Genomic DNA, 11,069 nt, shown 5'->3' with positions numbered 1-11,069 from the left:
CGTGCAAATTAAGATTACCAGAACATCATTTGGACACATGACTAATTCGTGGCATGTCTAGACCATTCTGACAATTAATAATCCTGTTCTCGTATTGTACTTTGAGTGGAGATTTTTCTGACATAATCAGCTTCAGGTCTTTCAGCATAAAGTAACGTTTTAAAAGAGAAAGGAATTAATCAGAATGAAATTTATATTTTTTAGGTATTGAAATTTTTATTAGATGCTTCTCATTTTCATTTTTGTTATTCAGTTTAATTAATTATGGTTTAATATTATATAATTATATTGGGAATATAAAATAAAAAATAGCAAACATATTGAAAAAACTTTAAAAAATGAATGAAGTAACTTATATTTTTGCTATACATATTAGATATATCTTATCTACGCTCGATTATCTTTTTCTTCTCTATTTCTTTTTCCCTTTTTTCTTCTTTTCATTTGCTTCATCCATCTTTTGAAGTTCAATCTCGATGATTCGTTGCCTTTTTTTACAGGTTGGCGTTTTTGAGAACCAAGCTGCAAGAAATGGGAAATGATTTTTTATCAAATATAAAATATATATTATAGAATTCATGTATAGATATTATATATGGAAATAATTAATTCTGAGATCAAATATCAAATACAGATTTTGAGAAAGATAATTTTTTGAATCATACTTAGAAAAGCTTCTTCTTCTTCTCGGTATACAGGATTTCTCGAACTGAGTGCATTTACTAATTCCCCATGTGTCAAAGGATGAACTCTTAATTGTACCATTCGTTTTGTAGTCATGACCTAATATAAACAAATTGATCGATTGAAATACATGGGTTGCAAACAAATTTTATTTTCTAATTACATCAGTCTTTTGTTGTTGAGATTTTTACTTTAGGAATTGTATTTTTGATTGATTAAAATTAGTTTTACTTCGTTAATTGCTGAAAGAACAGTTCCGATTGTAAAACCATCACAAACTTTTGCCATTCCAGAGGTATCAAATTGTCTGCTGATTCCAGAATACTGAAATTAAGTAGCAGATATTATTAATTAATTAATAAGTTTCTTGGGATAGGAAGAAGTATTAAAAATATTCATTAGTTCACTCTATAAAGTAATTCCTTCCAAACTAGAGACATGGAACCATAATCTGGTCTCGGAATAAAAACAACTTTATCATAGGTTTGATACAAAAGTTTTTGATCTCCTTCCCATGGAAACCTGGAAGTTCCAATAAGAATGACTCGATCTTCATTCGTAATATTTTTTATTAATTTAGGCAAATCTTTTTTCAGTCGTTTTGGATCGGTCTTATCAGTTTTAGGAACTTTTTTCACAAATGGTTTCTCTGCTCCGTCCATAAAAATAACAGACGGTTGCAAAAGTTTTGAAACCTGTTGATATAAAATGATTAATTGTTTATTTTTATTAATAATATCAATGTAAATAATTATTGATTATTATGTTACAAAAATAAATGTAAATATATCAAAACCTGCCTTGGATATCAAATGCAATAACATAATCAGACCAGATTTTCCTGGATATTTACCAACAATATTAGCTGGTGTTATGTCGAACAAAGTAGCCCCCACTTCGGTACAAATTGCATTTACTATCATCCTTTTTCCACTTCCATGGGGTCCTACTATCAAAACTGACCTTACGAGTGGAGTATGCTCTCTAACAGTTTCATTTCCCAACGGTAGAATGCAATATTCCGTTATAAGTTGTCTTATGTCCCCTGAAATTACCAATAATATGTATTAATTAATCAGGCATGATTTTCTATACTTGAAGCTGTAGTCTCTTGGGGACAAAATATGCTGTTTTTAGAGGAAATTAGGCGATACTCAATTTTCTCAAAAAGCTCACTCTTTCACTTTCAGCCAATTTTTTGTTGAATGTACTCTTCCAAAAAGAAGACATTCTGTGTGTTTTCTGTCGGATAAATAAATTATGTGCACAGGTGATTTTTTTTATTTTTCTTGCAAACAGCGGCAGATATGACAAAATATTAACATGAAGTTTGCATAGCTATAAAAGCTCTGCAAAAAATAACGCTTGCTATTTTGTGATATTTTGCATCTTTTGAGGGTAAAATTAAAAAATTATGTTTTTATGTAAAAAAATTATCCCGGTCTCAAAAATAGTATAGCCCGCTTAAAGCTGATAGGATTCTTTTCTTATATTATGAAAAACTTTTGTTTTTAATATTTAAAAGAATAAAAAAGGTAGACTTTTCCAGAAACTAATTTTGTTATGTTTTCAAAATTTGAAGAAAAAGGAATTCACCCTCCAACCGCCTTACACCAACACCCTCGCCCTCCGTCACCCTCTCCCTCCTACAGCCCCCCCCCCGCCTTTCACGACCGCCGTTCGCTCTACTTTCTTCTTGAAGCTTTTCACCGCTTTTCCATGAGCTCCCCCCCCCCTCCTGTCACTCTTTCAAACACGCCTGTTTACTCTCTCAACTTGGTAAGCCCCGAGGTAAACTCAGCTTGGCTTGTGTGGGTTTTTCCGAGTTTTTCTGTCAGTCAGCAGCTTGGCCTATGAGCCATGATCCAACATGAGTCCAAGGTTTTTTGAAGGCAACCCCCGACACTTGACTGAAAGCGAGAGTTTGGTGCATTTTCTTGTTTCGAATATGTTGAAAATCGATAGTCTCCAGATTCGATTGTAAGCAAGATAGGCTTAATAATGCATCGTGTAAGATTGTACAAGAAATGAGAAAACTATTTTCTACTGATGTCAACTAATCAAGCACCATGTGTACAGAAGTGGTCTGGGCTGAGGGGACCACGGCCGCGCACGTCAAGACAGAGGGAAGAACAGCGGAATACTCACAAAAGAAAAGATGAACCTCATTAGTACCCAGAACAGCACTAAGAATTTTCCACTTTCTAATCATTTAGATATCGCTGTATGAAATGCGTTTGTGCGATTCGAAATTATGTTTTTGACGTTATGAACATTTGCAGGCGCACTATTGACCTGACCAAAGCAAACCAAACTGGACATATTCCAACTCCAAGCGTAAACAGTCAAGCGTATGTGAAGCGTTTCCGGTGGACTTCACTGCGCGGTAAAACAGTTTTCGAAAATGGTTTTTCGACTACTGACACAAGAGTAAACAGAATATTTAACGGAAATGAGGAAGAAAGTTTGCTGTTACATGTAAAAATAAATGCGTTTCCTGCTTACGTATTTCAAACGTTTTTGGGTCGTTCAGAATCTCGTTTAAAAGTAGAGCTTTCTCTTGAATCATTGGTCAAGGTACTCTCTCATTTGATTGAACCATTCGAAGATAGCAGCATCAAAAAGCACATGACTTTTTTACACAAAAACAGCTGATCGTCAACACGTCTTCGCGTGACTCGGCCATTTACCCCCCACCCCCCATTCATATTCTCGCCTCTTTTACAACAGGAAGATATAAAATAGTATGTTGCATTACAAAGGATGAAACACAGCGGTTGCAACGAGTGTTTAGTGTGCTGCCTGAGCGAAGCCAGAGCTGCATTCACGCGAGTTGCGATCTTTGTGTTACATTCCTAATAATACATATTATTTTTCATAGCAAATCTATTTAGAATTCGAGTTCAGGTACCTATAGACCCTACCTTCCTACCTACCTACCTGTGTACCTTAGTGTTTGAACAAAATTCTTTAACCCTAGATATGCAAACACCATCTTTCAGCCCGCTCTACACGTACCGAAACTCGAAGACAAAATGTTTCAACCCTAGGGATGCAAAGACCGTGTTTTAATCCGCTCTACAGTTATCGAAACTCGAAGTTTCAATAGAGAAGCTATGAAAATATTTTAAAAGTTCTAAATTGAAAACAATATAAGTAGACTTGTGAAAGTATTTCTTGCTAAACCATTTCTTGTATTCAGAATGTTTACCTAACGCTGGAAACGGGTCTTTGTCTTTTTCCCTGAGTTCAAAATTAGCAAACGATCTTTCTCCCTTGAAGTTAGTAAGTTTTATTTCCGGATGAAGCTTGATAATACCATTGACAAGAAGTTCCTCAAAAAGGGACTCTAAAGATCTGTCAGGTGTGAGATCCTTTTCCTTCTTTCTTTTATTCTTCTTTCCACTTCGACGAATTCTTTTTTGTGTCTTTTTTGATCTTCTGCCTTTAAAACCTCTGTCTCTGTCGAGGGCTGCTTGTAGGGCCTCTATATCACCTGAGAAATAAATTTTGAATTGATACCTTTATAGATACACCTTTCCGTGCAGAAATTTCGAAAGGGTTTGTGGGAGCATGCGTGCAAGTCAAGTAAATGGTCAAAGTACAGTTTATTTAACACTAAGTGAATCGCAGGCATCGCAATGCACTTCTGACAGGCACTGACTTATCGAGACCCTTGTAGGAAGCTTTGAGCTAGTAGTGTACCTAATTTGCTAGTTTCGCCTTCGATGAATCTGTTTGAATCTAGAACGTAATACAAAATATTTGAAAGAAGGAAAATTTATATTTAGTAATATGTGCTAGTTATTTTCAAATTAAAATTCATATACAGGGTGGACACGCTGGGGTTTACCAAAATGTATCCAACCCCGCATACACTCCCATAAGAATAGCATTAGCGTGTAAGACAGGTTGGATACTTTTTGGTAAGCCCCAGCGTGTCCATCCTGTATAATTATAACAGGTAGCGTAACGTTCTTGTGGGCGTGGTCCTTCCCCAATCCCTACAGGTTTTTTTGCTGCGTAAGGACACTTTATCCTAGTAATATGATAAATAGAGTCTGCCCATCTCTCACTTGGATGGCATCTGATAGCTGCTTTCAGCGGACGGTGAAGTCATTCGACCAAACCATTGGTAGCTGGGGGACAGGCACTTGTCCGAGGATATCTTGTTTCGAGAAGATGGTTCAACTCCTTGAACAAGTCAGACTCGAATTTACGTCCTTGGTCGCTTGCAATCCGGAGCGGGGTTCCAAACTTCGCTATCCAGCCCGAGCAAATTGCTTTTGCGACTGTAGGTGCTGATAAATCCTGAACTGGGGTGGCTTCTGGCCAACGAGAAAACCTGTCAAAGTTGTTGAGGCAGTGCTGGTATTCTTGAGAGTAAGGTAAGAGTCCCACAAAGTCTACGTAGATGCGTTAAAACCTGGATATTGACGGGACGAAAGTTCCAATCGTTGCTGATACATGGCTCGAAATTCTTGGGCTAGTGGAGCAGATGCAGAACCTGGCACATTGGCGACCACAAGCCGATAACCAGCACTGAGGCTCAAAAGCGAAGAAGGGGCTCAGAGGGCACCCTACCCGGCGCTCCAGCAGCCGACGAACAGGGAGACGTCGGGGGTTAGAGTGACGGCCACTCAGAGGACTGACCTCTGACTCCCTGACTGTGGACTGTGAAGGCTAGCTGGGGGGGGGGGGAGCGCTCGATAGCTAAAATTCAAAACCCATTTCTGTATTATGGCAACTGACCCAGTGGCTAAAGCTTGTCTACACAAGGTTTGGCCGAGACAAGGTCTTAGGAAGGCGCATCTCTTAAGGTTGGTGGAGTTGAGTTGCTCCATAAGATGGTCAAAAGGCTCCATAAGATGGACAACAGCTCTTCTACCTTTTTGGACAGGTCAACTTTAAAGTTGCCAGCCAGGTGCAGAAGGAGCCTGTCGGTGGTCAGGAAGATCGGGATCAGACCTAAATGACTGCTCCCGGTCTAACCATTACCCAGATCAACTTGCATAATAGCAGAGGCACCTCTGCAGTTTTGCAGAGGGGCATGGCTGTGAGGCACACAGGTATCCTACTAATCCAGGAACCCTGGTTAGTTCGAGATACCATTAGGGGTTTAGGCTAGTCATGGTATCGACTTACTTTCCATATGACAGCGATACCAATCCACCAGTGGAGGTGCGTACACTGGTGGAATACTGCAGGGTAAGGAGTCTTACTCTTCTGCTGGGGTGCGATGCTAACTCCCACCATACTTTGTGGGTAGCACGGACATCAACTCAAGAGGTAATAACCTTTTGGAATACCTAATGATCACTGACTTAGATATTCTTGATACGGGGAACACCCCCACGTTTCGTATTCGGTCAGGGAGGAAGTTATTGACATCACTCTCTGTACCGGTAGTTATACACATAACATCAAGAAGTGGAGAGTCTCAGATGAACCCACTCTCTCAGATAACTCACTGATAAAGATCGTGTTGGAATCCGCTGTACCCATCGGCCCTAAATGGGTTAGAAATCCAAGAAGAACGGACTGGGATCAGTTACCCACAGAATTAAGAAGTGCACTTTCAGGAGTACCCATGTCAAATAGAGACGTGGATACCCTGGAGATGGCGGCCGAGATTTTCAGGGAAGCCATCAAATCCACTTATGAAAGTAATTGTCGGCCTTAAAAATTCCGAAAGGCTGGAGAGACACACTAGTGAAATGCGAAAGGAGCAGAGGCGGCCAGACTGGGCAAGTTGCTTTCTCGAAATCCGGATGCTATTTTCGGAACTCTAAAACTGCCCGGTGGGGGCTACTCAAAGTCTGACTTGGATACCTTGGCTCACCTGATCAAGGCACCTCCGAGGCAATCAAAGCCGCCTGTGGCCCAACTGGGCCCGAAACGGCAGCTAGCTGACAAGATTATCACCCTAGCCTTACAAAAGGCTGGTGAGATCATCATTGTGCCGTTTGTGAGACTTGCTAGGGCTAGTCTGATGTTGGGTTATGTTCTGGCGGCATGGAGGGATGCAAGAGTAGTCTTTATTCCGAAGGCAACAGGATCGGTTATAATTCACCCAAGGATTACCGACCCATTAGCATCACATCTTTCCTACTAAAAATAGTGGAAAGACTCATGGACAGATACATCCGCGAGAAGGTCTTGTTAAGTAGTCCTCTTCACAAGCAACAACACGCCTATAGGGCTGGTTACTCGACTGATACGGCCTTAAGCACTGCAGTTGACCTAATTGAAGGGCAACTGAAGCAGAAAGGTCTTGTGATTGGAACCTTCATGGACATCGAAGGAGCCTTTAACTACACCTCTGAAGAGGTGATCAGGGCGGCCATGATCGCACACGGTGTGCCTAGTGCAGACGTGGAATGGAGCTGCCACATGTTGGCCAATGGGAATCTAACCACGACTAAGGGTGACACCGCTTTATGTGGAACCGTTGACTCGGGATGTCCATAGGGAGGTGTTGTATCACCCTCGCTGTGGTGCCTGGGAGTGGATGAATTGCTTTATCTAGTCACGAGTCAGGGCCTCAATGTTATAGGCTATGCGGACGATATACTGGTTATCGTGCGCGGTCAGCATCTAGATGCTCTCTTCGGAGTAATGCAGCCAAATATCTAGGAGTCATTCTGAATAAGAATCTATCATAGAACGAGCACCTGGAACACATGTGCAAGAAGCTAGTAGCGACTCTTTGGCTCTGTAGAAGAGCTATGAGAAAAATCTGGGGCTTGAAACCGGAGACACTTATGTGGATCTGCACGGTGATCCTGCGACCCAGACTAACTTATTCGGCAGTCGTCTTGTGGATCAGGGTCGAACTTTCTACTGTGAAGTCCCGACTGGAAAGAATCAGGGGACTGATTCTGAGAGGTATCACTGGTGCCTCGAAGTCGACACCCAAGATGGCCCCGGGGGGCACTTATAGGTTTGGAGCCCCTCCATCTCACCATAAAGGTCGTGGCTGCGAAGGCGGCCTGGAGATTAAATATGGTAAACGGTAGCAGTATCTCGACAGTTATGAGGATACCAATCGACATCGCGAGGAGACCGATACTGAGCATGCTCAGGGACAAAATGTCCACATGTCGCTACCTCTTTGACAAGAAGTACCGAGTTAGCCTACCCACGAAAGAGGAATGGGCTAACGGTGAGGGACACCTGCTAAGTGATGGAGACAACTGGTTTACAGATAGCTCCAGGAACAAGAAGAACGCTGGAGCAGGTGTATATCGTAGAAGGAACAGAATTGACTTCACAATTGCGATAGGGGCCTACGAAACAGTTTTACAATCTGAGATTATGGCCTTGCTCCAGTGCGCCTATAAGACAATAGAGTATGGTGGAAAAAGAAACATTCGCATCTGCTCAGATAGCAGGGCTGTTATCATAGCTCGGAATGTAACAACGACCACGTTGTTGCTAGTATGGGAGTGCTTTGAGTCATTGAATAAGCTAGCTACAGAAAACCGAGTCACTCCGCTCTAGATCTCTGGACACAATGGCATCAGGGGCAATGAGACATCGGACAGGCTGGCAAAGCAAGCAGCAAAGAAAAATTTTAATGGATCTGAGCCAGTTGTAGGCATTTCCAGTAGGTTGGTCACTGAAGATATTAACAGTTGGCTGACCGAGGAACATCAGAATGAGGAGGATGCGGTCTTTGGCTGCAGACAGGCTAAAACACTCTTGGGCTCAAAGATAAACCTTCATCGAGCGAAAGAAATACTTAAATTTGGGAGGAATGAAGTCAATGTCCTAACAGAAATATTTATAGGGCATGAAAACCTCCGGTATCACAGACATAAGATAGGGCTTGAAGAAAGTCCCCTCTATCGCCTGTGCGGAATGGATAATGAGACTTCCACTCATATTCTCTGTCATTGCCCTGCGATTGCGGGGAAACGTGTAACATTTACAGGCAGCTTCAGCATCAGTGAGTCTGAAATATCAGCCAACAGCGTGGCTGCGGTCCTCTCTTTATAGAGGGGCTGTGACGGCCTCAACTCAGAATATTAATAACAATAAAAGCCTTTTTATCAATCCGTTTTTAATTAAACATATCTGTTTTGTGCTGGGGGGGGGGGGGGGGGGGGGGGGGGGGGGGGGGGGGGTCTTCGGAATATCTCGCACTGTTGTGGCAGATTTTGGCTCGAGATGCCCGGCCACATCAAACAAATTGTGTGTCTTTCGAAGTAATTCCGCGAGCAAGAAACTGTCGTGCGCAGGTGCGCAGTTGTCCTCTTCCTATGCATGGAAAAGTGTGCGAGTGAGAATGTTGGTCAAATTGACGCTAGTTAGACAGGTTCTGTTCGTTTGTTTTGATTCAGGTGGCAAGAATTTTTTGTTCTAAGCCATGAGGTGTCAAGTGCCGGGTTGTGCTGCAAGTTACACGCCGAAGAAGGCGAATACACTTCGCTTTTTTAAAGCCCTCATTGTTAACTACGAAATTTAAAAAAATTTATTTCTAAATTTTAATCCGAAAGCTTAACAAAGGACCCTTGAGTGTGGGCTACTCTATTGATATAGCCTCTCTGCTTGTTATTTATGATCGAATTCTTATTTCAACTTCAGCCTCTCTGCTTGTTATTTATGATCGTATTTTTATTTCAATTTCGGAAAGGACATTTTAAAGCCTTTAAAACATTTAAACGATCTACCTGGACCTTCAAATATATCTACCCGAGTACCTGCGGAGAATTTCTCAGAGCTTCTCAGACCCTTGAGAATATGCTAATCAACGAAAAAACACAACCTCTAACTTACGTCAATTTGACCAATTTTCTCACTCGCACACTTTTTCATGTACAGTATGAGGACAACTGCGCACCTGCGCACGAAAATTGATGATCATTCTGTGTTGTGCCTACCACTTACGGTAATGTTTCTATTTCCAGTTTCAAATGGCTTTCCACTGGCAGTTGGGTCTCCTTATTATTCCTTCGCGGGGAAAATTCAACGAAGGTCACTTGTGTTTGTGCTTGGGCGTTTATCAAGCGGAAAAAGGTTAGCGAAATTCATTTCGGGAGTCGAATAAATCACACTCAGCGCGGTTGTAGTTGCGACTGTAGTAACGTATTTTCGGAGGTACTAATTTTTATTATTAAACCTGAGAACTGCGAAGATGTTACACTATTTTTTACTGGGACACTAGCTGACGTTGCGCGTCACTGATCGCACTGAGCACCCTGTGGTGGCGTCCCATTGGGCACAAAATTTGGCGACGTCTTTACGACATCGTTACGACATCTTTACGATAATTTTACACCATCCTACGTCGGTGTCGTTACAGTGTCTTTGCGATGTCGTAAAGACATCGTCAGATCTTACGACGTTTTTACGATATCGTAAAAACACCGTAACGGCATGGACATAGGATATCGTGAAGTTGTCGTAAAGATGTCGTAACGTTGTCGTGAGGACATTGCCTGACTAATCTGTACTCTAAGCTACGCGACAAGTCATTCAAGGGATCGCAATGCACTTTAGGCAGACAGCGACTCTTCGGGACCCTTCTAGAAAATTATGTGCTAGTCGTGTACCTGATTTGATAGTTTCGTCTTCAATGAATCTGCTTGATGCTAGATTGCAATACCAAATGTTTTAAAGAAGGAAAAGTCATATTTGGTAATATGTGAGAGTTATTTACAAATTAAAATTCATATATAATTAAACAGGTAGTCGCCACAGGGTTCTAGAGGAGCTTTTACGAGTTTTCCCTATTTCTAATCGGGCTCTAGAGGTGAAAATTAGTCGGGACCCTATCGATAACGTAACGTTCTTGTGGGTGCGGGCCCTACTAGACTTTTTAGTAGTGCTCTAATGGGAGTCGCCCTTCCACAATCCTATAGCATTCAAGCGGCAACTCAAAATACGAGTGTAGCTTAATTTTCAAATACTTGATATTTTTAGGATAAAGGATTCTCTCATATTTTATTTACCCTATTATTTTTTTTCGCAAAAAATTCCTGAGTGTACAATTTTTCAAAACATATATTTATTGTAGCATTTTAAATTATTTTATTTTATTTAAAAATTTTAAAAAATCACAAGTTCCTTTTTGGAACCTAACATCAAATAGGGAAAGTTAGGGAAATTCCTGCACGGGTTTATGGCATTTTGAATCAAAGTTCTCCCCTGAAAAATGTCGCTCTTAAAATTATCACAATATTAGTTTGAAATTAAACCTTGACTGTTCGTTTTTTAACAAGTATTCTAATTATTGAATGTTTCACTTTTAAGATTTTAGAATGTATATATATATATATATATACGAAGGTGGATTGATAAGTTTCCGGCCTGACCAAGAGATGGCGCCACTAGGCCTACCTTGAGGTGGCGTTCTATAGTACCATCCTTAGATAGCTTGT

The 11,069-nt window shown here is 41.0% G+C and overlaps 1 protein-coding gene across 1 annotated transcript in view; it reads right to left on the bottom strand.

Annotated features, from left to right (window-relative positions):
* Nucleotides 1-387: 387 nt before the first annotated feature.
* Nucleotides 388-11,069, bottom strand: part of LOC117167969 (dynein regulatory complex protein 11) — a 14,031-nt gene continuing 3,349 nt past the window's right edge. The window contains exons 6-11 of the mRNA XM_033353244.1: nt 3,896-4,180; nt 1,485-1,729; nt 1,092-1,379; nt 916-1,008; nt 666-783; nt 388-522 (exon numbers count right to left, since the gene is read on the bottom strand). Of these exons, the coding sequence (XP_033209135.1) occupies nt 413-522; nt 666-783; nt 916-1,008; nt 1,092-1,379; nt 1,485-1,729; nt 3,896-4,180 (1,139 nt within the window). The 3' untranslated portion in view covers nt 388-412. The remainder of the gene's footprint in view (nt 523-665; nt 784-915; nt 1,009-1,091; nt 1,380-1,484; nt 1,730-3,895; nt 4,181-11,069) is intronic.

The sequence above is a fragment of the Belonocnema kinseyi genome, chromosome 2, assembly GCF_010883055.1.
Source record: "Belonocnema kinseyi isolate 2016_QV_RU_SX_M_011 chromosome 2, B_treatae_v1, whole genome shotgun sequence".
Taxonomy (NCBI): domain Eukaryota; kingdom Metazoa; phylum Arthropoda; class Insecta; order Hymenoptera; family Cynipidae; genus Belonocnema; species Belonocnema kinseyi.
The sequence above is the reverse complement of the archived record's forward strand: the minus strand, read 5'-3'. Positions and strand labels throughout refer to the sequence as shown.